Source organism: Mya arenaria, chromosome 8, assembly GCF_026914265.1.
Source record: "Mya arenaria isolate MELC-2E11 chromosome 8, ASM2691426v1".
NCBI lineage: Eukaryota > Metazoa > Mollusca > Bivalvia > Myida > Myidae > Mya > Mya arenaria.
This window is the reverse complement of record NC_069129.1, coordinates 62,333,877-62,359,932: the sequence shown is the minus strand read 5'-3', so window position 1 is coordinate 62,359,932 and position 26,056 is coordinate 62,333,877. Positions and strand designations below refer to the sequence as shown.

General features: G+C 40.1%; 2 protein-coding genes across 2 annotated transcripts; both read left to right on the top strand.

The window, feature by feature from the left end:
- The first annotated feature begins 718 nt into the window (after positions 1–718).
- Positions 719–9,503, top strand: LOC128244443 (protein eyes shut-like). The gene is made up of 6 exons (XM_052962447.1): positions 719–820; positions 1,627–1,851; positions 7,015–7,221; positions 7,583–7,719; positions 9,091–9,338; positions 9,485–9,503. Exons 1-6 carry the CDS (start codon positions 760–762, stop codon positions 9,501–9,503), a joined length of 897 nt encoding a protein of 298 aa, XP_052818407.1. The 5' UTR covers positions 719–759.
- LOC128245145 (uncharacterized) lies at positions 9,432–14,510 on the top strand. Its single transcript, XM_052963388.1, has 3 exons — positions 9,432–11,057; positions 12,470–12,622; positions 14,144–14,510. The coding sequence occupies exons 1-3, from the start codon at positions 9,541–9,543 to the stop codon at positions 14,418–14,420; spliced, it is 1,947 nt and encodes a 648-aa protein (XP_052819348.1). The 5' UTR covers positions 9,432–9,540; the 3' UTR covers positions 14,421–14,510.
- Positions 14,511–26,056: the final 11,546 nt, after the last annotated feature.

Below are 26,056 nucleotides of genomic sequence, written 5' to 3'. Positions count from 1 at the left end.
TTATGTTCTGGCTAATAATAGAAAGTAATACCACTATAATTGGATAAATAGTGGATGAAAACAGTCACAATAGGAGATATTGATCGCCCCATGGATGCAAGAAATCACAACGTCGTAGTTCCTGGCATTATATGACATTTATACTCTGTAAACAAAATAATTTAATAATCACAGCTGTGGATTTTGTATGGTGACAAACCCGTGTGAAACGTGTGCTTTACTGAATAATTTCAAGGCAAATAATAGGAAAATTAAACGCATTACATTGTTGTGTTCTGAGCCCTGAAATCATAATTGCGATATTGCCGTATATTCCTCATTATTTCAGACCCGCCCAATGTAGACATGCAAGGGATTCGCTTGCAATACGAATAATACGAAATAAAAGCAAAGCTCTGACATTAAAGACGTCTGAAAAAAGGTCCTAAGCCTGCCTTTAAGAACAATCAAAATGCAATTAAACAAGCATATTGGTCCTTTGATTACAAAATCCATCGTCGTAAAATAATATTTTCTCTATAAATCCTGCTACGCCCATAAGCTGTATTTGAATGTGACGCCCCTCGATATATAACCTTTACACTTTACGTAGCAGATCCATATACGTCTTTGAATCATGCTTAAACAACTGATGCTATATGTACGTAAATTCCATTGGTAACTATGGTATTCGTGATTTATTGAAAACGTATCAATGGACTTTCGTAATGTCTCCCGATATTCACATAAAAAGTGAACGTTTTCTATTTCTCCAATTAGATGAAAAATAGTCTGTTTATTTTGGAAATACATTGGATTAAAGACGTCCACAGTTTGACAGGTAGACTAAATGAAAAACTACTGTAATTGAAATAAGTTGGAGTTATATGTTGTATTATGTTGGAGTTTACAATTAATAATGCTTTTAAAAAAGGTGTTTTTTTTCTGAAAACATTATCTGAGTGATAAAGTTTGAATGTAATGGATTTATTTACGAAACCACTATAATTATATTGATTTTGCTTGAATAAACAGTATGATCTATGATATTTTTATTATACTTCGAACGGTTTGAAATATATTAATAGAAGTTCTATTTCAAAGGAATAAGGTTACTTGACGTCAGCGTTATGTAACAGAAACTTTAAACGGGCAAAATTCAGCTCAGACGTGTAAGTTGTCAAACGTTGAAATGCCCGATGATTCAATTATTGGGGTGTTTTATTGTTGTTGTTCGTTTTTTTTAAATGCTGAAAATCTGATGAAATTGGATTGATATTTATCTAATTTCAGTTAATTGATCGCTGCGTTATAAACTTTCTAAATATACAGTGGCGTAGCTACATATAGGCCTTGTATGCCTGGGCCTACAACGTTTTCGAAAAATGACAAAATCTAAATGACCCAAAAATGCAATAACTAAAATCTCGAACACTTTGAACAACTCAAAAGTTTGGTGTTTATCTAAACAACGTGCAGGGTGTATTCCTTGATTTTATTGTTATTATTGCAAATATAATTAAGTGAGTGTAATGCACATAATTTATAAAAGTCCGTAAACTCACATAGAGCCATCGGGCATAGCTACGCCCGTGAATTATACACTGATTATTTCTTTATGACATTGTTCTCGTGCATTTGTTCCAGGTTTGTTCTGCCAGGCAAGCCAATGTGACCTTGAACCCTGTCAGCATGGCACTTGTGAGTCGAGCACGAGCACCGGGTACACGTGCACATGCCACGCAGGTTTCTGGGGCGCCACGTGCAGCATGGACAGTATCCGGTGTCAGTACACGTTCTGCTCGGGTCACGGGCAATGTGTTCTTGTGAATGAGAACAAAACAGAGTGCATGTGTGACGCGGACTTTACAGGTACGTAGGCTACGACTAATACTCATTATTAAAGTGACACTCTTGTTCTAAACCAATTTACTCACATGTATTTAACAAACATAAATTTTGAGTGATAAACCTTAAACTACTAACTCAATGATACATTTATGAAAAATAGTTATACTAGTATCTGATAACAATAATTTAACCTTATAGTTTTTAGCTGAAAACGCAAAAAAATATTAAATGATTGGCGAGTGCTAAACGATTTACTGTGATCTACTATCGTCTCAAAAGGTAGAAATACCGTGTTTTCTGCACCTTTCCTTCAAATTAAACTCGGTATCCTTCATAAGAATCATTGTTTTCGATATTTATTCATCCTTTTTTGTCTTTTTGGGGAATAAAAGTTACATTCTTTGTGACGTTTTGGGGGTGGTAAGAAGTTAATTGACCATATTTTATCAGATTTTGGATCAAAAAGCATTTAAAAATTTTTCGGAAAAGTTTGTCGACATTATAATTTTGTTTTTGTGTCAAAATACCCCCAGGCTACTAAATCAACAATGTCTTGAGGATTCTTGGTGATATCTTTTCAAATGAGAAAGATATTCAATAAAATAATACAAAAATAGTGGATTCAATTCATTTCCTGGTTACAAAAAAGCAAATATCTTTCTTAAAACAGCTGGCAATTACCACAAATTCTCAAGACGTTGTTGGGATGGTAGTACTGACAATTTTTCAACAAAAACATCTTCATTTCGTTTTGAGACATTTCCGGAAAAATGTCAATTCTTTAGACTGGAAATGTAATAAAATCGTCTTTCGTAATATTTGCTCAACAATAGTTAAGCATTATATTCATGCTGTTCGATGTTTCAAATGAGCATGAAAAAGGTGTTTTTGGGCGCTTCGTTCTTCTTGTTCTACTTTGTCCGACCCTAACGACGCTAAAGGGTCCAAGAAAATTGCTCTCGGGTCAAAATTCCAAATAACCTACCGACCGGGAGGACCGTGAACTAAACGAGAACAAAATGGCGGATAGTCAAGCCAAGAACGATCTCTACTTCCGGTTCTCGGTGTTCGGGCGTTTTACGCTAGTTACGCGACTCCACTCGACTCAATTCTATCATGGAAACAAGCGCCCAAAGAAGCCCAAAAGAACCGATATTTCGAGTTTTTCAGGACAAATATTTATGTTAATCATTTAAAATGGTCAATCGTTTACATTGCTTTCTTATACCCATAAAATGCTTACCATTGGTACGAAATTCTTACATGATGACCTGGGATAAAACGTCTTCTTTTTCTTGGAAATATTATATTGAAACTAATGCAGTGAGAGAATGAGCGTTCATCCATACACATTGTTATTTAGGAGGAACGTTTTCTTAAAATAAATCTTGGTGCAGTTTCTTGGAAATATGCACATGTTTTAATTTCAAACCATGAAGTAATACAGAAGATTCTGAACAACACAAATAATGTCTCCATAAACGTAAAACGCAATTTTATGGTTGACATTATTATTATAAATAAAGTAAATGAACTCATAATTTAATGAAGTACTGCTGTATAAGAAGCACCTACGCCGCTTTGGTAATGGTGGACGATGGCCTATGTCAATGTTTATATAACATTTACATTGCTATGTGAATCTAGTGATTATCGAACCCACAACCACTAGCTCTGAATGCAAGGGTTTGGCTTTACAGCTAAAATAGCTCTACATGCAATCAGCCCAGCCCGCGAGCCCATCCCATGTTCCAAGCCCGTGACCCCATCCCATGTGCCCAGCCCGTGACCCCATCCCATAAGCCAAGACCGTAAACCCATCCCATGTGCCCGTGACCCCATCCCATGTGCCCAGCCGGTGGCCCCATCACATGTGCCCAGCCCGTGAGCCCCTCCTACGTGACTGTCCCTCGAGCCCATCCCATATGCTCAGTCCGCGAGTTCATAACACGTACCCAGCCCGTAAGCCCATCCCATGTGCCCAGCCCTTGAGCCCATCACATGTACCCAGCCCGTAAGCCCATCCCAAGTGACCAGCCCGTGAGCCAATCACATGTACCTAGCCCGTAAGCCCATCCCATGTGCCCAGTCCGTAAGCCTATCCCATGTGCCCACCCCGTGAGCCTATCCCATGTGCGCAGCCCTTGAGCCAATCCCATGTGCCCCGCCCGTAAGCCCATTCCATGTACCCAGCCCCGAAACTCGCCCTATGTGTCCAACCCGTGAGCGCAAACCCATGTGCCAAGCCCGTGAGCCCATCCCATGTGTCCAGCACGTGGGCCCATCCCATGTGAATAGCCCGTGAGCCAATTCCAGGTGGCCAGTCAAGGTCTAGTATGCCGAATATAATTGACTGTTACTTAAGGTTGGTTTATACCGGTTTTAACTGACTGGTAATGAAGTTTTTGATGGCAAGTTTCGCTCCATATAATAAGAGTTGTGGTAATTATCACATCCAATTGCTTAGGAATATAAGTTATCAATGGATGCATGACGACAGAGGCCACCCTCTTTGTTTACTTTTATCACCCTATATTCTATTTTGACATTCAACGACATAACGTGATAAATATGCATATTAAGTATTATTATTGAAATCTACGCATTTATGCCAGACAAATCTAGAAATGACCTTTCCACATACCCTTCCATTTAAAGTTATTTACAGAATGTATGAACCCGGTCGACGTTTGATTCGGCCAGGTGCCGTTTTTCGGGTGCGGAGGTAAAACATGTATACAGGAATCCCATCGTGTTTTTAACGCTGTACTACAGGACTGAGTGTTATATATATAAAAATAAATCTATAACAAGTCTAGCAGGAAATTATATATATCACCCTCAGTGATTCAGGGCTAGACTCGGCAGTTTATCGTTTAACCCGTGTTTCAGGGCGGCACTGTTTACGTTACTATGGTAATCCCTTGCTTCAGACAAGGGCTGTTTTCCCCATATTCGTACCCGGACTGCACACTTCAGTTTAGTATTCCCGTCTTTCAGGCCCGGACTGTACACTTCAGTATAGTATTCCCGTCTTTCAGGCCAATAATGTACACTTAAGTGTAGTATTCCTGTCTTTCAGACCCGGACTGTACACTTAAGTGTAGCATTCCTGTCTTCCAGGCCCGGACTGTTCAGGCCCGGACTGTACAAGTGTAGTATTCCCGTCTTTCAGGCCCGGACTGCACACTTAAGTGTAATATTCCTTTCTTTCAGGCCCGGACTGTACACTTAAGTATAGTATTCCCGTCTTTCAGGCCCGGACTGTACACTTCGGTATAGTATTCCCGTCTTTCAGGCCCGGACTGTACACTTCAGTATAGTATTTCCGTCTTAATGCCCGGACTGTACACTTAAGTGTAGTATTCCTTTTTTTAGGCCCGGACTGTACACTTCAGTGTAGTATTTCCGTCTTAAATGCCCGGACTGTATACTTCAGTATAGTATTCCCGTCTTAAATGCCTGGACTGTACACTTCAGTATAGTATTCGCGTCTTTCAGGCCCGGACTGTACACTTCAGTATAGTATTCCCGTCTTAAATGCCGGACTGTACACTTAAGTGTAGTATTCCATTCTTTCAGGCCCGGACTGTACACTTCAGTGTAGTATTCCCGTCTTTCAGGCCCGGACTGTACACTTAAGTGTAGTATTCCTTTTTTTAGGCCCGGACTGTACACTTCAGTGTAGTATTTCCGTCTTAAATGCCCGGACTGTACACTTCAGTGTAGTATTCCCGTCTTAAATGCCCGGACTGTACACTTAAGTGTAGTATTCCTTTTTTTTAGGCCCGGACTGTACACTTCAGTGTAGTATTTCCGTCTTAAATGCCCGGACTGTACACTTAAGTGTAGTATTCCCGTCTTTCAGGCCCGGACTGTATACTTCAGTGTAGTATTCCCGTCTTTCACGCCCGGACTGTATACTTCAGTGTAGTATTCCCGTCTTTCAGGCCCGGACTGTACACTTCAGTGTAGTATTCCCGTCTTTCAGGCCCGGACTGTACACTTCAGTGTAGTATTTCCGTCTTAAATGCCCGGACTGTACACTTCAGTGTAGTATTCCCGTCTTAAATGCCCGGACTGTACATTTAAGTGTAGTATTCATTTTTTAGGCCCGGACTGTACACTTCAGTGTAGTATTCCCGTCTTTCAGGCCCGGACTGTACACTTCAGTGTAGTATTCCCGTCTTTCAGGCCCGGACTGTATACTTCAGTGTAGTATTCCCGTCTTTCAGGCCCGGACTGTACACTTCAGTGTAGTATTCCCGTCTTTCAGGCCCGGACTGTACACTTCAGTGTAGTATTCCCGTCTTTCACGCCCGGACTGTATACTTCAGTCTAGTATTCCCGTCTTTCAGGCCCGGACTGTGCACTTCAATGTAGTATTCCCGTCTTTCAGGCCCGTGTTGTATACTTTACCGATACATTTACGTGGTTAAGGGCTGGACTTACCGTTACATTTCCGTGCTTTATACCCGTAATGTTTACTTAATCGTTGTATACCTGTGGTTTTTGGGCGAAAGGCTTTAAGACTCCATCTTTGCATTCCAAACTGCATATAGACTGTATCAATGCATCTGCAAATATATGTAGACTTTAGCGATGCATTCAGGGCCGGTCTGCTTATTTGCTGGACTGTATGTAGACCTTCCCGCTGCATTCCCATGTTTCAGTGTTAAACTGCATGTAGACTTTACCGCGGCATTCCCATGCCTCAGGGTTAAACTGCGTTTAGACTTGACCGCTGCATTCCCATATTATATGACAGGACTGTATGCAGACTTAACCGCTGAATTCCCATGTTTCAGGGTTAAACTGCGTGTAGACTTGACCGCTGCATTCCCATGTTTCATGGTTGGACTGCATGTATATTTTACCGCTGAATTCCCATGTTTCAGGGTTAAACTGCACGTACACTTTACCGCTGCATTCCCATGTTTCATGGTTGGACTGCATGTAGACTTCACCGCTGAATTCCCATGTTTCAGAGTTAAACTGCACGTACACTTTACCGCTGCATTCCCATGTTTCAGGGTTAAACAGCATGCAGACTTTACCGTTGAATTCCAATGTTCCATGGTTAAACTGCAAGCAAACCTCATCGCTGCATTCCCATATTTCAGGGCCAAATTGCTTGTAAATACAGTTGCATTCCCATCATCCAAGATACTTTTTTGGTTTCAGGTCCGAACTGTAGACTAGCTGTGAAGCCTGACGATGATCTCACGATCGGTCAGAAGCTTCTGCGGGAGCCGATCTGGATTGGCATGATCGTCATCCTGAACATCGTCTTCCTCTCTTGCGTTTCATACGTTGTCCGCCGTAAGTGCGGCACGAAAATCGCTAAAATGCTCCCAAAATGTCAGCGGCGACCTGCAAACGATTCGAAAGGTAACTTTCCTAGTTTTTGCTTAATCATAAAGTTCAATTAGTTGGAGTTTGTTGACGTATATTGCATTTTGTGAAGTGAATGTAATTGTGTGAGTTATTTGAGTGTTTGAACTCATTTCATCCAAGATTCATCCATAATTAATAACTAAGGCTATAGTTGGGTTCCCTTGGCACAATAAAACCTGCAATGTTGATGAGTCGTTAAGCAATATCCTATCACGTCGACGTGTTGATTGCAAACAGATCGGCGCCCACTCATGAGTGAAAAAGTATTAAGCCATAAAATAAATTTTGTTTACCATGAAATAGCCTAGCTTTCAGGTAACACGTACTGATCGTTGTCTGTGTATTTCCATTCCAGAGTCCTCAAAAGGCGAGCCTTCTTCGGCGTACAGTGGTGCGGAGCGAAGCATGTCGGGTACCATAGAGACACCAAACGTGTGCACGGGCCGGACGTGGAGCCCCGCTATCACGATTTCCATGTTCGGGAAGGACAGGGTAAGATGTTCGCGGGTGAAATTAAACTAATTAAACACAATTAACGTATTGTTAATCGCTTCAAAATGCATATGCCATGTGTGGCTTGGAATGAGAGGTAGGTTTTTTAACATAATGAATTCAATATTTGGTCATTTCGAAAATGAGTTCGACCGGCATCTAAACTTGGCAAGGCGAATGTCTCTCGCTACTTTTAGTTTCCTTGTTTGCCAGTTGTTTTGCACATGTACATTTACAAGGCGAAAAAAGGCATTGGAACGGACAGGTTAAAGATTTTAACACTGACGCCATATACATATTTGCTTAATTAAATTTGATTTATATATATTGACTCATTCCTGCAAGCAACAACAACAAAACAATATTTCGTTTGGAACGATACTCGTATTTGGTCAACTCTACAAATATTACTTTCGGCCATGAATAAGAGCTCTGCGATAAAATAATAAAAGACTAGTAATTGTATTGGTCTGAATTAAGGGGTATTTCTAAAAGGATGGCCATCGAACGCATGCATACTTTTTATGTTTAATCTGTGTCTGGTATCAAAACAAAATCACATTATATCATATTATCATATCATTTTTTATGTCGAGACTAGTAGCCTTCATTTTTGTTCATATGATTTCATTAAAATGGTACGTTTTTGGTTTAAAATAAACCAAGCATAAAAACTCAAATATCTAAACGTGGTTAATATTATAATGCTACACGATATTGACACACGTCCACGAATTTCAAATGCACCAACGTGTATCAAGAAACTCGTTATAGACTAAGGATAATTATATTTGGCTAAACCAGGTTGTCAATGATATCCTTCTATTGTTTTCATTTTTAATACTCCGTGTCATAGATAATTTTATTCAAAACATTGAAATCAGTATTAACGACTCTTCAATATTGAGCATTTCTGATTCCCAACCTTATTTGATTTGCATTCATTTATTTTTATTTATTTTTTTCATTAAAAAATAACCGAATACTACATAACATATCCATTATTTTATTATAAAATAATTTATAAGGCTTTTGAATTAAGAAATCAAAATGCTCAACTAAACAATTTATCATTACCCTGTTATTATGGAAGACATAGATAGATATTGATTCACACAGTTTCGCCGAAAACCATCTAATGCTATTTCATTTTAGTTCAGGCATTCATACAGTTATCTTTCTATTTATAAGCCATACACCATAGCCTATAATTATGTATATACGCATAAGTAAAATTTATCAATAATCAAAGGTATTTAAAAAAAAAATTGTTTGAACTGTTTAAAAAGAAATAAACTTTGTTCCGTTCTGTTTTGTTCTGTTTTGTTTTTTGGCATATTTTTGTATTATAACTCTTTCTGTTAATTCCAGGACACATCCGTACCGACCACACCCGTCATTAACGAGGACAACAAGGACGCTGCCCTTAAAATGTTCGAGTCTTACAAAGCGCGGCGGGACAGCACCATCCCCGGGATCGCCGCTTTAGACGTGCACGATGAACGTCTCGCGCAAATTAAGGTGCGCGACATCACTGCTTGCGGTATCCAGGGTGGCTCTGTCACCTTAAACCCCGAGGGGAGGAACCTGCCGGAGCGGTTCCACGGAATGCTGCGGTCGTACACGATAAGTACGGCGCTCGGAAATTATGAAACTAAAAAATCCTGTTTCCGGTCCGACGAACGGCGGGCATCGTCCTTTTCCGGCTCATCAGATTTGCAGCATGTTGAGATTTTGGATCCGCCACGTGGTACCGGTATTAAAGCCTTTATTCCGGGTCCTGATGAGACAATCACACATTGTTATCCAGAAATACGCATTATGAACGAAAATAACGTTGAGCAGCACTACTCTAGTGACGCGGAGTCCGTTGGCCTGGACATCGAGGCTGCAGAAGTGGCCGTGAAACCGAAGGAGGTTAAGGTGGTGGAAGTGACGGACAGTGGCTACCCGTCCACCACTATGTCCAACACGACCACCCAGTCGAGCACAGTGCACGAGAACATCCAGTCAGTCACAGGACCGAAGTCCTCCGCTTCCGTTAAGAGGAAACTGTTCAGTTCGAAAAGTTCTTCGTTCTATAACATAGGAACTATGGATAATGATAATATGCCGATGATTGATATTGCTAATGTGACTTTACTGGAAGATACCCGTAGAAATGAGATGATGAGACAAAATACAGACAAGTCTATTTCATTCGAATCGGATAACTGTAAAACGTGCCAAATTGAGCGACTTAGGCGGCAGGCGTATTCGTTTGACTCTGACAGGGAGCGATTCCATAACTTACCACACAAGGTTCACTCGTATGACAGTAGCAGTAGTCGATACAAACACAAGCGGCCTGGGCACAGGCGACGATGCGGGTGCAGCAGCCACCGGTCAGACCCACGCGACAATAGCTACAAACGAACCTCCTCTTGTCACCACAGGCACCACGCCGGCGCGTGCGCGAGCACGACCGACCACCGTGGCGGCAGAAGCAAATGCACGCGGACCAGACTCCCGACATGGTCCAGTACCGAGAGCGACAACGCTCTGTGTAAATGTTCAATCATTGACGAATCAAATCACAGGCGGAAGTACTATACATCACGAGGTGCCCTTTCAGAAACAGATTATGCAAATTTGAAGGACTATCGAGCCCACCGCGAGCCTAGGCGGAAACAACGCCCTCGTGATATACATTCCATTGACCATACCCAATCGTATAAAAATAAAATGATAAACTCTTTCCTGATAGACACGTACCAGGCCAAGTGTCAGGCGTACTGTGACGCCATGTTCGACCCCGACCGCCATAGGGACATGTTCCTGCCGCTGGAGACTGTGTCTCCTAGTCAGAGGCGTATGGTGAAGCAGCCTAACACCGTTAGGCCCTTAGACATGAGTGCAACCAGAGAGTCGCACAATTACTCACAGGCGGTGGTTGAAAAGTCGGTGAAACGCGAAGATAGCTATAATGCCCCGTTCACCTACCCTTTCTACACGAATTCAAGGACAATTGCTCCAAAACGGTTTGACTTTTCTGAAGAGTTCATATCACAGACTCATGGTGCTATGGCACGTGCAAGCCACGAGAATGAAGGGTTCGAGGATGAAGAGGACAAAACCCTCTCCTTTGACACCTCTGTGTACACCACGGATGAAAGCGGTGTTCAGCTGTATGAGCGGGACCTGGAGCCGACCATACCAGTGAGTCCCGGGGTACAAGACCTGAGGCAGAAGGACTCGGCCTACCAAACAAAGCAGTCGTCCGTGGAAAAGTTTAGAGAAGACAGTACATTTTCTCATTCCGGTTCTATAAAAGGAAAACACCAGTCCCTCAAGAATAGGTAAGTGCTAACTTTAGTTTATACTTTATTTATTAAAAAAATAGCATACAAACACACGTACGTTATACATTGTATGTGAAGTGCAAACTTTAGAATTCCGAACCACAACTTAGCCAACTTCTCGATATCTCCATTAACAAAACTGTTAAATGGTGATGATAGGTGACTCCCTGTGTTTTTGGTATAAATTGAATGGAGTGTGCTTGTTGATAACTACAATCGAACCCCGATAGCTGGAACTCCCAGGAACCCCGTTTGCACGACCTCCCAGGAACCCCGTTGGCTTGAACTCCCAGGGATCGTCGAAAATACTTCGAGCCTCGGAAAAAAAGAGCCAAACGGGAATGCTGACATTCAGTTTATAGAAATCGGTCCTTTACATCCAGTTCGAGCCAACGAGGATTTCGAGCCAAGCGATTTCGAGCCAACGGGGTTCGACTGTTATTTGTTTAAAAATGACAAATAAAGTTTTTACAGTTTGTATATTTGCCACTCATTTCGACTAAAATCAACCTTGAAATCCCATGTTGTGAAGTCCTTGAAAGTCAAAAAAGCTTGTTTGTTTAATTGTGAGGTTTAACTTTGACATAACTGTCCTTTCATAAGGTTACAAAATTAATATTTGGTGAGGAGGCATCACGTTTGCGAGTCAGACATCTTTATGTTCATGAAGCAGTTTATTCTGTATTCTGACTGAAAAAACACAAGGATATAACCAGGGACTTCTAAGCGATTATGTTTGTGAAAAATAAAATATGTACCTAAAAGGGAATGTTTGTCAACTGAATAAAACACTCTTAATTATCACCAGTGTATCATAAATTTACCAGCAGACAAATCAAATGACAGAGTAAGATGAAACTGATAATAATAATAGCTGAACACATTGCTATTTCTTGTAACTTAAAAGCATCATATGGCCAGTTGCTCTCAGCTGTTTCTTATTATAATGTTGTTTATTATTTTGAAATGTTATTTACACTACAGTAGCTAATGGTAAAATACAATGGGTATAATCATGTTTAACCATATATTCTATCATCTCTGTTAAGGAAAGTTAAGGGCATCCGGTCCGATTTCTAAAAACTTCTTACTTTAACTAATTTTCCGTAAGATTTACTGCTTTAATTTTTTTTAGAATCACACTTTTGATGCCCGTCGATAATAATTGTGTGTAAAGCTTATGAAATCTTAAGTTATCACACGAACTATCTTTATAATTATCACAATAAACCCTTTTTTACATTATTGAAATAAGCTACTTAAGTCTGTTAAGCCAAGAGAATTTCGAGAAAGTTGGGATCATGTGATTAAGGAAGGAAAGCGGAAAGTTGGTATCATATATAATGTTTCATATTTCTTGTTTCACTATTATATACAAATAATTTGAAATTACGTCATCTTTTTATCAGACCAGACGCGAAGGTCCGCAAGCACCTGCACCAGGCGGCGCTGAAGCTTGCCATGATCAAGCGTCTACAGAACCGAATGCACGTCTCTAAGGACAGCGCCGTGTGCACGTTCTCCGAGGAGGATCTGTCAGCAGACGATACAGACACTAGAATGTAAGGGCTTCTATCCTTAAACATTCTAGATTATTATTTTTGATACAGACTTTCAATCAATACTTGCCCTATTTATGCACTCTACTAAGGCATAAAGCATCGCAGAGGCACCGCTGTTAATACTGGAACGATTGCTATTTTCTGAAAAGCGTTAACAAATTCTCAAAGAGATGAAAAGAATCAAGTATATGTATATAATAGCAATCGCTTTTACGTTCTCATTTCAACACAACTGTTTTTTTACCACAAAATTTCCCTCTCATTGGAGGGAAATGGTGAAGTGTTCCTGGTGTTTATTGTAACCTGTCAGACTCTCTGTTAGTAATCGGTTATGTAATAGCGTCAAACTCCGTCATTATAAAATGTCATTGATTTCAAAATGTCTAGAACGTTGAATATAATCTGCCAATGTCACTTTTACAAATGATGTTTACGCTTTTCAAAAGTGAAGACTATTATTAGTAAATGAGTCTTGTTGTTCACGGTTGTTTTCAACATATGAAAAAAGTGTTTGGTAACTCAAGCGATGCACCAATCAATTGTAACCATGGCCCCCCAGATCTGGGGTATTGCGGAGACTTTGACTATCAGTCTAGCCAATATCGAGTAAAATATCTGCGGGACAAACTGCTGGTCAAAATCCCCGCAAAATGCCCCCGCACCCCGGGATACCTAGGTATGCCATTCCCCGCTTTTTTCGGCGCGAAAACAAAACCACCGCTTTCTCTCGGCACTGCTGGGCCACCTAGAAGGTAAAAACACGGCCCATTTCCCCGGCTATCCCCGGTATACCCGCGGACTTGGGGGCCCTGGTTACAATTGACCGGTGCATAAAAAACTAAATCAACTAAAAGGTAGATATGTTTTTGCAATATATTTTTCAATCAGGTATAACATATCTGTTAATGTTGGGACCATGTTTATCTAAAATCCGTCAATATAGCAACAATTGTTAATTCCCCAAACATAAACACAAATGCTTTTTCAACACGCTTCATACGTTTCGATAGGATTTTGGTCTCATTGTGTATATCACAAACCTATACCCTGCGTCATAATGCATCAGTCAATTGTAACCACGCCACGAAAACAAAACCACCGCTTTCTCTCGGCACTGCGGGGCCACCTTGAAGGTAAAAACACGGCCCATTTCCCCGCCTATCCCCGGTATACCCGCGGCCCCCAGGTCCGAGGGTATACGGGGGGTATAGCCGGGAAAATGGGCCGTGTTTTACCTTCCTGGTGACCGCAGTGTCGGGTGAATGTGGTGGTTTTGTCTTCGCGCCAAAAATAGCGGGGAATGGGCCTTAACTAGGTATCCTGGGGTGCGGGGGCAATTGGCGGGGATTTTTACCAGCTGTTCGTCACCGCAGTGCGGTGATTTTACCCGGGCATGGTTGGACCGAAAGTCAAAGTCCCAGGTATTCCCCGGACCTAGGGGAGCCGCGGTTACAATTGACTGGTGCATTACATTTTGGATCAAGAATGTTTTAACCTTACGTGAATGCGTCTATGTTTTAGGGTGCACCGGCCGCTAGCGAAGCGTCTGAGCTGCGGGTTGGCCTTCCAGCTGGGGGAAATGAGTCTTTCGCAGGTGAAGGAGGAGCTCTCCGGTGTATCCAGGGATACAGACAACTATAACACACCCACTAACGAGCCCGCTAACGACCACTCTGGGCCACCCGATCACTCAGGCCATCATCCGGAGCCCACCGTTCCAATGGCAACATTCTCCTCGAGGTCGGAGATTACGAGGGACATCACCGCGATTCTCCATATGGAGGAGACCCCTGTCTGATACCAGCACGCCGTCTTGTGTTTACTTGTTATAATGTCTGTCAGCTCATATGTCCGTGTTTGACTCGGCTGGTTGCGATGGTCAGTGGGAAATTATGTTCTAGTATAAGTATTAAAACATTATTGACAATGACATTACTGTGTACACGTTGCCAATACAACGCATTTATATTATATTTCGACGGTGTGTGTTAGTCTTAGAGAGCCTGTGATGGCAAAGAAATGAATGGGAACTCCTTACGCTTATCCATCTTTCTGAGATCGTCGATCAAAAAAGATACTATATATTCTCCACCACAGTAACTTCTCTCCTACCCCTACCCACAACCTCTTCGAGCCTTGTTCTAACGTACTGGTCAGAGGACTAAAACTGTGATTTAACTCTTTCAAAGCCGAAGAACAAACAAAATACTATTACCTATTTAACTAGTTGGTAAAACAAACGATTCATTCAAGCTTAAGAGCACACTTCATTTCTTGAAGATAGCGAAGTATTCAGGCTTATTGTGATATTAAACGTAGCCCCAACCCCCACCCCTCTCCCCTTGCGAATCGAATGTTGCTTCATTCTCTACCCTAATCCGCGTACAATTAATATTCAACTAATTTTGATATTTTACAGTTTCCGCGTACCGCGTACAACTTTTTTGAGTCACGAGTACTCCCCTGAATTCTGCGTACAAATGTGGGGCTACCCGGTCTCCGATTCGATTTTCTTTTTACATTTTTTTTTACAATTATGGTATCAAAGAGTAAAATATTTTATTAAATAATTGTCCTGAGATTCGTTACAGAAAAAAACTTTTTGGGTGCCAATCTGGTGTATAGTCCCTTTAAGGCTTGTCGTTGCTCATGATGGTAAACCAGTCATATAATCCGTGGCAATAACTTATTTTAATTGAGGCTTCTGTCTTAAAAATATCTTAGGTCATGGTAACAAGATCCCGAGTTTCTAGGAATACGTTTGACGTCAGTGTAGAGAAGGTGTGAAGTTTCTTAATACACAAGTGTATTTATTTATGAATAAGTGTACAACAGTCATTCAACAGCTTCGAACCATTATCAGTGTATATGTAATCTTGAAATAATCAGATATAAGCTGGGGCCAATTGAGGCGAAAACCAGAGCCAAATTACACCAAAGAACTTGAGTCGTATAACTGACTAAGCATGCAATATATGATATTTTAGCTAACTGATTGAATTGTTATTTTTACTATTTAACCAGAGTGTATGATTTTGAGTTGGGGAATATTTGTTTGTCTTAGAGTGTTCGTGAAGCCGGCCCCAGGTCACTAACAGGACGTATGGGGGAACATGGTGACGATGTGCTCCCATGGCAACGGGTGTCATGTCAATGCAAAGAGTTCCACTATTTGTGAAATTTGATGAATAGTTTGTACGAGAGCGCACATATTTAACTTGTTATACATTAAAACATACCTCAAACATCATTGTTAATACCAAATGTTCAATTTGTGATACGTGTTCAGTTGTTTAATAAAAATAACAGTCATTGGACTGCTAACCATATATTTATGTTTCTTTTCTTAAGAGTGTCACTTGTAAGGAAATAGATGTGGAAATAGTTGAAGTTTGATCTAGTACACTATCTCTCACGTACAATGAGATTTGTACTACCTGTTATTAAAATCCATCTTCATCAAGTAATACTAAGGCGTTACATGCACAATGTATTTTACAACATACAAAATGTATAGTCAGGCCCTGTAACGCCGCATAACAGCATCGCCGCATAAAAGTGTTTTTTCTTTTCTTTTATGCGGTGATTTTCAACGCATAAACAGGGCGACCACGTTTATGCGGCGACGCCCAACTATAACAGAAATTGCTTATATGGGGCGCAGCTGTGCCTTTGTGCCACATAAAGAGGATTAACTTAACCATTTATTATAAAGCTAAAAAGTAGAGTCCTAATATTTCAACAAAAACGATAGTGATGACGTTGATGATGATGATGATGATGATGTGATGTCCGTCCGGCCGTCCGTCCCGATATCTTGTGACATGGGAGTCTCCAGAGTCACTTACCTTTATTCATTGGTGTATGAAGCTGTGTACCTGCTTTAATTATTTTATTTCTATTGTTCCAGTAACGAAATATGTTCCTTGATTTAGTCAAAATTAAGATATTCTTTTCAGAATAATATTCAAAAGGGATTGGTTCAAAAGCCCCAATATTCCCCGGGGTGTGGCAGTTGTTACAAATCGCATGTGCATATCAAAACCTATTGCAATGGACATTGGAACAAGTAAAGTTTGAAAAATATTAATATCAGATGTACGTGAAGTTAGCGGCCTAGCGGCCTAGCGGCCTAACGGCGTGAAGTTAGCGGCCAAGCGGCCTAGCGGCCTAGCGGCGTGAAGTTAGCGGCCTGGCGGCCTAGCGGCGTGAAGTTGGCGGCCTAGCGGCCTAGCGGCCTAGCGGCCTAATTATTTTTTCTATGTCCAAGCAATTGTTAATGCGTTTTTTTTTTAAAACAATGATAAATCAAGGTTTTTTATTCATATAGTTACATAGCGGCCTTAAATTGTTATCTATTCAGAATATCTTTCTTTATCTTTTATTCTAAAACAATTTTAAATTAACTGTTTTATGCACATAATATCACTCTGAAGCGTTTTTCAACTTTTTTTCAAAAAAGTCGATCGAGCACTTCAGCGGCCTAGCGGCCTAGCGGCGTGAAGTTAGCGGCCTGGCGGCCTAGCGGCCTAGCGGCCTAAAATGGTATCCTATTTCAAAGCATGAATACATGCATTTTCTTCTAAAACAATGACATCTTAGCTATTTTTATGCACAAATTAACACTTTGAAGCTATTAGCGATTATCAACTCTTTTTTTTAAAGCGTCGATTAAGCAGTCAGCTATTTCAAATCATTAAACATGCCTGATCTTCTAAAACAATGATATATTTACTGTTTTTATGCACAAATTATCACTCTTAAGCGTTTTTTATTATTTTTTTTTTAAAAGTTCATCGAGCACTTCAGCGGCCTAGCGGCCTAGCGGCGTGAAGTTAGCGGCCTGGCGGCCTAGCGGCCTAGCGGCCTAAAATGGTTTCCTATTTCAAACCATGTATACATGCATTTTCTTCTAAAACAATGACATATTAACTGTTTTTATGCACAAATTAACACTTTGAAGCTATTAGCGATTTTTTCAAAAGTGTCGATAAAGCAGTCAGCTATTTCAAAGCATTAAACATGCCTATTCTTCTAAAACAATGATGTATTTACTGTTTTTATGCACAAATTATCACTCTGAAGCGTTTTTCAATTCTTTTCCAAAAAAGTCGATCGAGCAATTCAGCGGCCTAGCGGCCTAGCGGCCTAGCGGCGTGAAGTTAGCGGCCTGGCGGCCTAGCGGCCTAGCGGCCTAAAATGGTTTCCTATTTCAAAGCATGTTTACATGCATTTTCTTCTTAAACAATGACATATTAACTGTTTGAATGCACAAATTAACATTTTGAAGCTATTAGCGATAATCAACATATTTTTTTTCTTTCAAAAAAGTCGATTGAGCAGTCAGCTATTTCAAAGCATTAAACATGGCTGATCTTCTAAAACAATGATGTATTTGCTGTTTTTATGCACAAATTATCACTCTAAAGCGTTTTTTTTTTTTTTTTTTTTTTTTTGCCTAGCGGCGTGAAGTTAGCGGCCTAGCGGCCTAGCGGCCTGGCGGCCTAAAATGCTCTCCTATTTCAAAGCATGTATACATGCATTTTCTTCTAAAAAATGATATGTTAACTGTTTTTATGCACAGACTATCACTCTGAGGCGATTATCAACATATTTTTGAGAAGGATAGGCATGTTCACATGCTTTGAAAAGCTGACTGATTGTTCGACTTTTTGAAAAAAAGGTTGATAATCGCCTCAGAGTGATAGTGTTTGCTTAAAACAGATAATATATCATTGTTTTAGAAAACAATGAATGTATACATGCTTTGAAATAGGATGCCATTTTAGGCTGCTAGGCCGCCAGGCCGCTAACTTCACGCCGCTAGGCCGCTGAATTGCTCGATCGACTTTTTTGGAAAAGAATTGAAAAACGCTTCAGAGTGATAATTTGTGCATAAAAACAGTAAATACATCATTGTTTTAGAAGAACAGGCATGTTTAATGCTTTGAAATAGCTGACTGCTTTATCGACACTTTTGAAAATATCGCTAATAGCTTCAAAGTGTTAATTTGTGCATAAAAACAGTTAATATGTCATTGTTTTAGAAGAAAATGCATGTATACATGGTTTGAAATAGGAAACCATTTTAGGCCGCTAGGCCGCCAGGCCGCTAACTTCACGCCGCTAGGCCGCTAGGCCGCTGAAGTGCTCGATGAACTTTTAAAAAAAAATTAATAAAAAACGCTTAAGAGTGATAATTTGTGCATAAAAACAGTAAATATATCATTGTTTTAGAAGATCAGGCATGTTTAATGATTTGAAATAGCTGACTGCTTAATCGACGCTTAAAAAAAGAGTTGATAATCGCTAATAGCTTCAAAGTGTTAATTTGTGCATAAAAATAGCTAAGATGTCATTGTTTTAGAAGAAAATGCATGTATTCATGCTTTGAAATAGGATACCATTTTAGGCCGCTAGGCCGCTAGGCCGCCAGGCCGCTAACTTCACGCCGCTAGGCCGCTAGGCCGCTGAAGAGCTCGATCAACTTTTTTGAGAAAAAAAATAAAAAAACGCTTTAGAGTGATAATTTGTCCATAAAAACAGTAAATACATCATTGTTTTAGAAGATCAGCCATGTTTAATGCGTTGAAATAGCTGACTGCTCAATCGACTTTTTGAAAAAAAAAATATGTTGATTATCGCTAATAGCTTCAAAGTGTTAATTTGTGCATTCAAACAGTTAATATGTCATTGTTTTAGAAGAAAATGCATGTATACATGGTTTGAAATAGGAAACCATTTTAGGCCGCTAGGCCGCTAGGCCGCCAGGCCGCTAACTTCACGCCGCTAGGCCGCTAGGCCGCTGAAGTGCTCGATGAACTTTTAAAAAAAAATTAATAAAAAACGCTTAAGAGTGATAATTTGTGCATAAAAACAGTAAATATATCATTGTTTTAGAAGATCAGGCATGTTTAATGATTTGAAATAGCTGACTGCTTAATCGACGCTTAAAAAAAAGGAGTTGATAATCGCTAATAGCTTCAAAGTGTTAATTTGTGCATAAAAATAGCTAAGATGTCATTGTTTTAGAAGAAAATGCATGTATTCATGCTTTGAAATAGGATACCATTTTAGGCCGCTAGGCCGCTAGGCCGCCAGGCCGCTAACTTCACGCCGCTAGGCCGCTAGGCCGCTGAAGAGCTCGATCAACTTTTTTGAGAAAAAAAATAAAAAAACGCTTTAGAGTGATAATTTGTCCATAAAAACAGTAAATACATCATTGTTTTAGAAGAAAATGCATGTATACATGGTTTGAAATAGGATACCATTTTAGGCCGCTAGGCCGCTAGGCCGCCAGGCCGCCAACTTCACGCCGCTAGGCCGCTAGGCCGCTAGGCCGCTAGGCCGCTGAAGTGCTTGATCGACTTTTTTGAAAAAAAGTTGAAAAACGCTTCAGAGTGATAATTTGTGCATAAAACAGTTAATTTTAAATTGTTTTAGAATAAAAGGTAAAGAAAAATATTCTGAATAGATAACAATTTAAGGCCGCTATGTAACTATATGAATAAAAAACCTTGATTTATCATTGTTTTAAAAATAACGCATTAACAATTGCTTGGACATAGAAAAAACAATTAGGCCGCCAGGCCGCTAGGCCGCTAGGCCGCCAACTTCACGCCGCTAGGCCGCTAGGCCGCCAGGCCGCTAACTTCACGCCGCTAGGCCGCTAGGCCGCTAGGCCGCTAACTTCACGCCGCTAGGCCGCTAGGCCGCTAGGCCGCTAACTTCACGTACATTATTATCAGTCGGGCCAAACGTCATTTCAAACGTTTTCGCAGAAAGATCAATTGGTTTGGTTCACATTTAAACCGATCTTACTAAATCTTTGTTAGAATTTACGCCTCTAAAAGCCTGTTATAGTATGTGTTTTAATTGTTTTTATGTGGCGAAAGTGTGCCTTTTTGCCACATAAGAAAGTCCTGTTAATGCGTTGAAAATCACCGAATAAACGTGGTCAATTTCGTTTATGCGGCGATGCTGTTATGCTGTAATGCGGTGTTACAAGGCACGCCGGAGTCTTGACCTTCTGTGTCATATGATTCTGCCCGTCAGTAAGACCTTCTTCATTTAAACACAGGGACAACTTCTCCTTTATAATGTCTCCCCTGTTTACGAATTTTAATTAAATAGTAAATGCATTCAAAATTGTTCACAATAATCAACCGAAGCAATGTTAAAGTTCAAGGTCAAATTAGGGGAAAAGCCTCAAAAGGTCAAATACCGTTGTTGTTGTTTTTTCTTATACGTTCCATTATAGTTCGTTGTCACACTTTTCCCAAACATTTTCTGCATTACATTTAGAGGGTTATGTCACTAAATATGAACATTCCAAGTGTTTTCCCCTAGTTTCTGAATATCGTCTCGATGGTGCAACGATGACCTACACCTTGTATTGCGTAATAAAACAACTTCACATCCATGATGTAAGATGTCTACCGCAATAACTTTATTTTATCTTTACAAAGGAGCAACGTGATACATGATGTATGTGCATATTGGTTTATAGCACACCTGCACCAGACATAAAAGAACCGTTCATGCAATTTTTCTAAAATGTTCATATACCTAGATAGTACGGTGCACTCGTACTTACATTGACTAAAATGTTCTTGCACAGTGTCCAGACTTGAAACTGCACTCTGAGATTGACCGATTTAGCAACCTTTTTTTATTTTATGTCTTGGAAATCGCGAATTTTTCGTGAATGTCTGGAAACCAGTGATAAAGACTGCTGACAAATACTCAGTTCGCTTGTTTTCATATTTATATTTAAACCATGATGTTTTATGCAATTTTTCTAAAAGCGTAAGTAACGGTTTTAGCCATAAAACATAAAATATTTCGAACGGAAATATGAAAAAACTGCAATCTTATATGACTGGTTTCCTTATATTTACGCAAAGTTTGGTTCATTCCAAGACAAAAAAAAAGATGTCAAAACGGTCACTGTGTGAGAGTGCAGCTTTAAGGTGTCATAGCGTTGTACACATACGAATTATTTTGCTAACAATGTCTACCTTGCAGGTTGATTTAGTATGTTCACTTAACAAATGCACCATCTTCCTGATAAATGCAATTAAAGTAAGTTCAACTACTATAAAGTATAAATACTAGTAACAAAGCAAAGTAACGTTACGTTGCGTTTTCGCATTTCCCTTGTTATATAACAACTCCATATATTTCTAATTGGTCTAGACAAGTCCGAAGATAGACTTGATTATTTGCGTACACAATAAAACAAATAGTTTTGATGGCTAGAATTGACCATGATAATTTGTTTAAAAAAGGCGTTAAATGGAATGAGCAGGAAATGTCACACAAGTAATTACGCTAAAGAATGCACGTGTACATGTACGCCTCTGGTCATGAATAAAGAGGTGGAATACAAATTGAACGGGTACATGTACGCCTCTGGTCATGAATAAAGAGGTGGAATGCAAAATGAACGGGTACATGTACGCCTCTGGTCATAAATAAAGAGGTGGAATACAAATTGAACGGGTACATGTACGCCTCTGGTCATGAATAAAGAGGTGGAATACAAATTGAACGGGTACATGTACGCCTATGGTCATGAATAAAGAGGTGGAATGCAAATTGTACGGGTACATGTACGCCTATGGTCATGAATAAAGAGGAGGATTGCAAATTGTACGGGTACATGTACGCCTATGGTCATGAATAAAGAGACGGAATACAAATTAAACAGGTACATGAACGCCTATGGTCATGAATAAAGAGACGGAATGCACATTGAACGGGTACAAGTACGCCTCTGGTCATGAATAAAGAGGTGGAATGCAAATTGAACGGGTACATGTACGCCTATGGTCATGAATAAAGAGGTGGAATACCAATTGAACGGGTACATGAACGCCTATGGTCATGAATAAAGAGCTGGAATGCAAATTGAACGGGTACATGTACGCCTTTGGTCATGAATAAAGAGAAGGATTGCAAATTGTACTGATACATGCACGCCTATGGTCATAAATAAAGAGGTGGATTGCAAATTGAACGGGTACATGTACGCCTATGGTCATGAATAAAGAGGATGTACGTTTGTACGCCTTTGTTCATGAATAAAGAGGAAGATTGCAAATTGAATGGGTATATGTACACATATGGTCATGAATAAAGCGGTGGATTGCAAATTGAACGGGTACATGTACGCCTATGGTCATGAATAAAGAGGTGGAATACAAATTGAACGGGTACATGTACTCCTATGGTCATGAATAAAGAGGTGGAATACAAATTGAACGGGTACATGTACGCCTATGGTCATGAATAAAGAGGTGAAATAAAAATTGAACGGGTACATGTACGTCTCTGGTCATTAATAAAGAGACGGAATGCAAATTGAACGGGTACATGTACTCCTATGGTCATGAATAAAGAGGTGGAATACAAATTGAAATGGTACATGTACATTTGTACGCCTTTGTTCATGAATAAAGAGAAAGATTGCAAATTGAACGGGTATATGTACGCCTATGGTCATGAATAGAGAGGTGGAATACAAATTGAACGGGTACATGTACGCCTATGGTCTTGAATAAAGAGGTGGAATACAAATGGAACGGGTACATGTACGCCTATGGTCATGAATAAAGAGGTGGATTGCAAATTCAACGGGTATATGTAAGCCAATGGTCATGAACAAAGAGGATGTACATTTGTACGCCTTTGTTCGTGAATAAAGAGGAAGATTGCAAATTCAATGGGTACATGTACGCATATGGTCATGAATAAAGAGGTGGATTGCAAATTCAACGGGTACATGTAAGCATATGATCATGAATAAAGAGGTGGATTGCAAATTGAACGGGTACATGTACGCCTATGGTCATGAATAAAGAGGTGAAATACAAATGGAACGGGTAAATGTACGCCTATGGTCATGAATAAAGAGGTGGATTGCAAATTCAACGGGTATATGTACGCCTATGGTCATGAATAAAGAGACGGAATGCACATTGAACGGGTACATGTACGCCTATGGTCATGAATAAAGAGGTGGAATACAAATTGAACGGGTATATGTACGCCTATGGTCATGAATAAAGCGGTGGACTGCAAATTCAACGGGTATATGTACGCCTATGGTCATGAATAAAGAGGTGGATTGCAAATTCAACGGGTATATTTACGCCTATGGTCATGAATAAAGAGGTCGATTGCAAATTAAACGGTTACATGTACGCCTATGGTCATGAATAGAGAGGTGAAATGCACATTGAACGGGTACATCTACGCCTATGGTCATGAATAGAGAGGTGAAATGCACATTGAACGGGTACATGTACGCCTATGGTCATGAATAAAGAGGAGGATTGCAAATTGTACGGGTACACGTACGCCTATGGTCATGAATAAAGAGACGGAATACAAATTGAACAGGTACATGAACGCCTATGGTCATGAATAAAGAGACGGAATGCACATTGAACGGGTACAAGTACGCCTCTGGTCATGAATAAAGAGGTGGAATGCATATTGAACGGGTACATGTACGCCTATGGTCATGAATAAAGAGGTGGAATACCAATTGAACGGGTACATGAACGCCTATGGTCATGAATAAAGATGTGGAATGCAAATTGAACGGGTACATGTACGCCTTTGGTCATGAATAAAGAGGAGGATTGCAAATTGTACGGATACATGCACGCCTATGGTCATGAATAAAGAGATGGATTGCAAATTCAACGGCTACATGTACGCCTATGGTCATGAATAAAGAGGATGTACATTTGTACGCCTTTGTTTACGAATAAAGAGGAAGATTGCAAATTGAATGGGTATATGTACGCATATGGTCATGAATAAAGAGGTGAATTGCAAATTGAACGGGTACATGTACGCCTATGGTCATGAATAAAGAGGTGGAATACAAATTGAACGGGTACATGTACTCCTTTGGTCATGAATAAAGAGGTGGAATACAAATTGAACGGGTACTTGTACGCCTATGGTCATGAATAAAGAGGTGGAATAAAAATTGAACGGGTACATGTACGCCTCTGGTCATTAATAAAGAGACGGAATGCAAATTGAACGGGTACATGTACTCCTATGGTCATGAATAAAGAGGTGGAATACAAATTGAAAGGGTACATGTACATTTGTACGCCTTTGTTCATGAATAAAGAGGAAGATTGCAAATTGAACGGTTATATGTACGCCTATGGTCATGAATAGAGAGGTGGATTGTAAATTGAACGGGTACATGTACGCCTATGGTCTTGAATAAAGAGGTGGAATACAAATGGAACGGGTACATGTACGCCTATGGTCATGAATAAAGAGGTGGATTGCAAATTCAACGGGTATATGTAAGCCAATGGTCATGAATAAAGAGGATGTACATTTGTACGCCTTTGTTCGTGAATAAAGAGGAAGATTGCAAATTGAATGGGTACATGTACGCATATGGTCATGAATAAAGAGGTGAATTGCAAATTGAACGGGTACATGTAAGCATATGATCATGAATAAAGAGGTGGATTTCAAATTGAACGGGTACATGTATGCCTATGGTCATGAATAAAGAGGTGGAATACAAATGGATCGGGTAAATGTACGCCTATGGTCATGAATAAAGAGGTGGATTGCAAATTCAACGGGTATATGTACGCCTATGGTCATGAATAAAGAGACGGAATGCACATTAAACGGGTACATGTACGCCTATGGTCATGAATAAAGAGGTGGAATACAAATTGAACGGGTATATGTACGCCTATGGTCATGAATAAAGCGGTGGACTGCAAATTCAACGGGTATATGTACGCCTATGGTCATGAATAAAGAGGTGGATTGCAAATTCAACGGGTATATTTACGCCTATGGTCATGAATAAAGAGGTCGATTGCAAATTAAACGGTTACATGTACGCCTATGGTCATGAATAGAGAGGTGAAATGCACATTGAACGGGTACATGTACGCCTATGGTCATGAATAGAGAGGTGAAATCCACATTGAACGGGTACATGTACGCCTATGTTCATGAATACAGAGGACGGGTATATGCACGCCTATGGTCATGAATAAAGAGGTGGATTGCAAATTCAACGGGTATATGTACGCCTATGGTCATGAATAAAGAGGAAGACTGCAAATTGAACGGGTATATGTACGCCTATGGTCATTAATAAAGAGGAAGACTGCACATTGAACGGGTATATGTACGCCTATGGTCATGAATAGAGAGGACGGGTATATGTACCCCTATGGTCATGAATAAAGAGGTGGATTGCAAATTCAACGGGTATATGTACGCCTATGGTCATGAATAAAGAGACGGAATGCACACTGAACGGGTACATGTACGCCTATGGTCATGAATAAAGAGGTGGAATACAAATTGAACGGGTATATGTACGCCTATGGTCATGAATAAAGCGGTGGACTGCAAATTCAACGG

Coding starts and splice junctions, on each gene's coding strand:
- LOC128244443 (XM_052962447.1), top strand. CDS start 760: ATGAAAAATAGTCTGTTTATTTTGGAAATACATTGGATTAAAGACGTC. Junction 7,222..7,582: donor ACCTGCAAACGATTCGAAAG/GTAACTTTCCTA, acceptor TTTCCATTCCAG/AGTCCTCAAAAGGCGAGCCT. Junction 7,720..9,090: donor CCATGTTCGGGAAGGACAGG/GTAAGATGTTCG, acceptor TGTTAATTCCAG/GACACATCCGTACCGACCAC.
- LOC128245145 (XM_052963388.1), top strand. CDS start 9,541: ATGAACGAAAATAACGTTGAGCAGCACTACTCTAGTGACGCGGAGTCC. Junction 11,058..12,469: donor CACCAGTCCCTCAAGAATAG/GTAAGTGCTAAC, acceptor TCTTTTTATCAG/ACCAGACGCGAAGGTCCGCA. Junction 12,623..14,143: donor GACGATACAGACACTAGAAT/GTAAGGGCTTCT, acceptor TCTATGTTTTAG/GGTGCACCGGCCGCTAGCGA.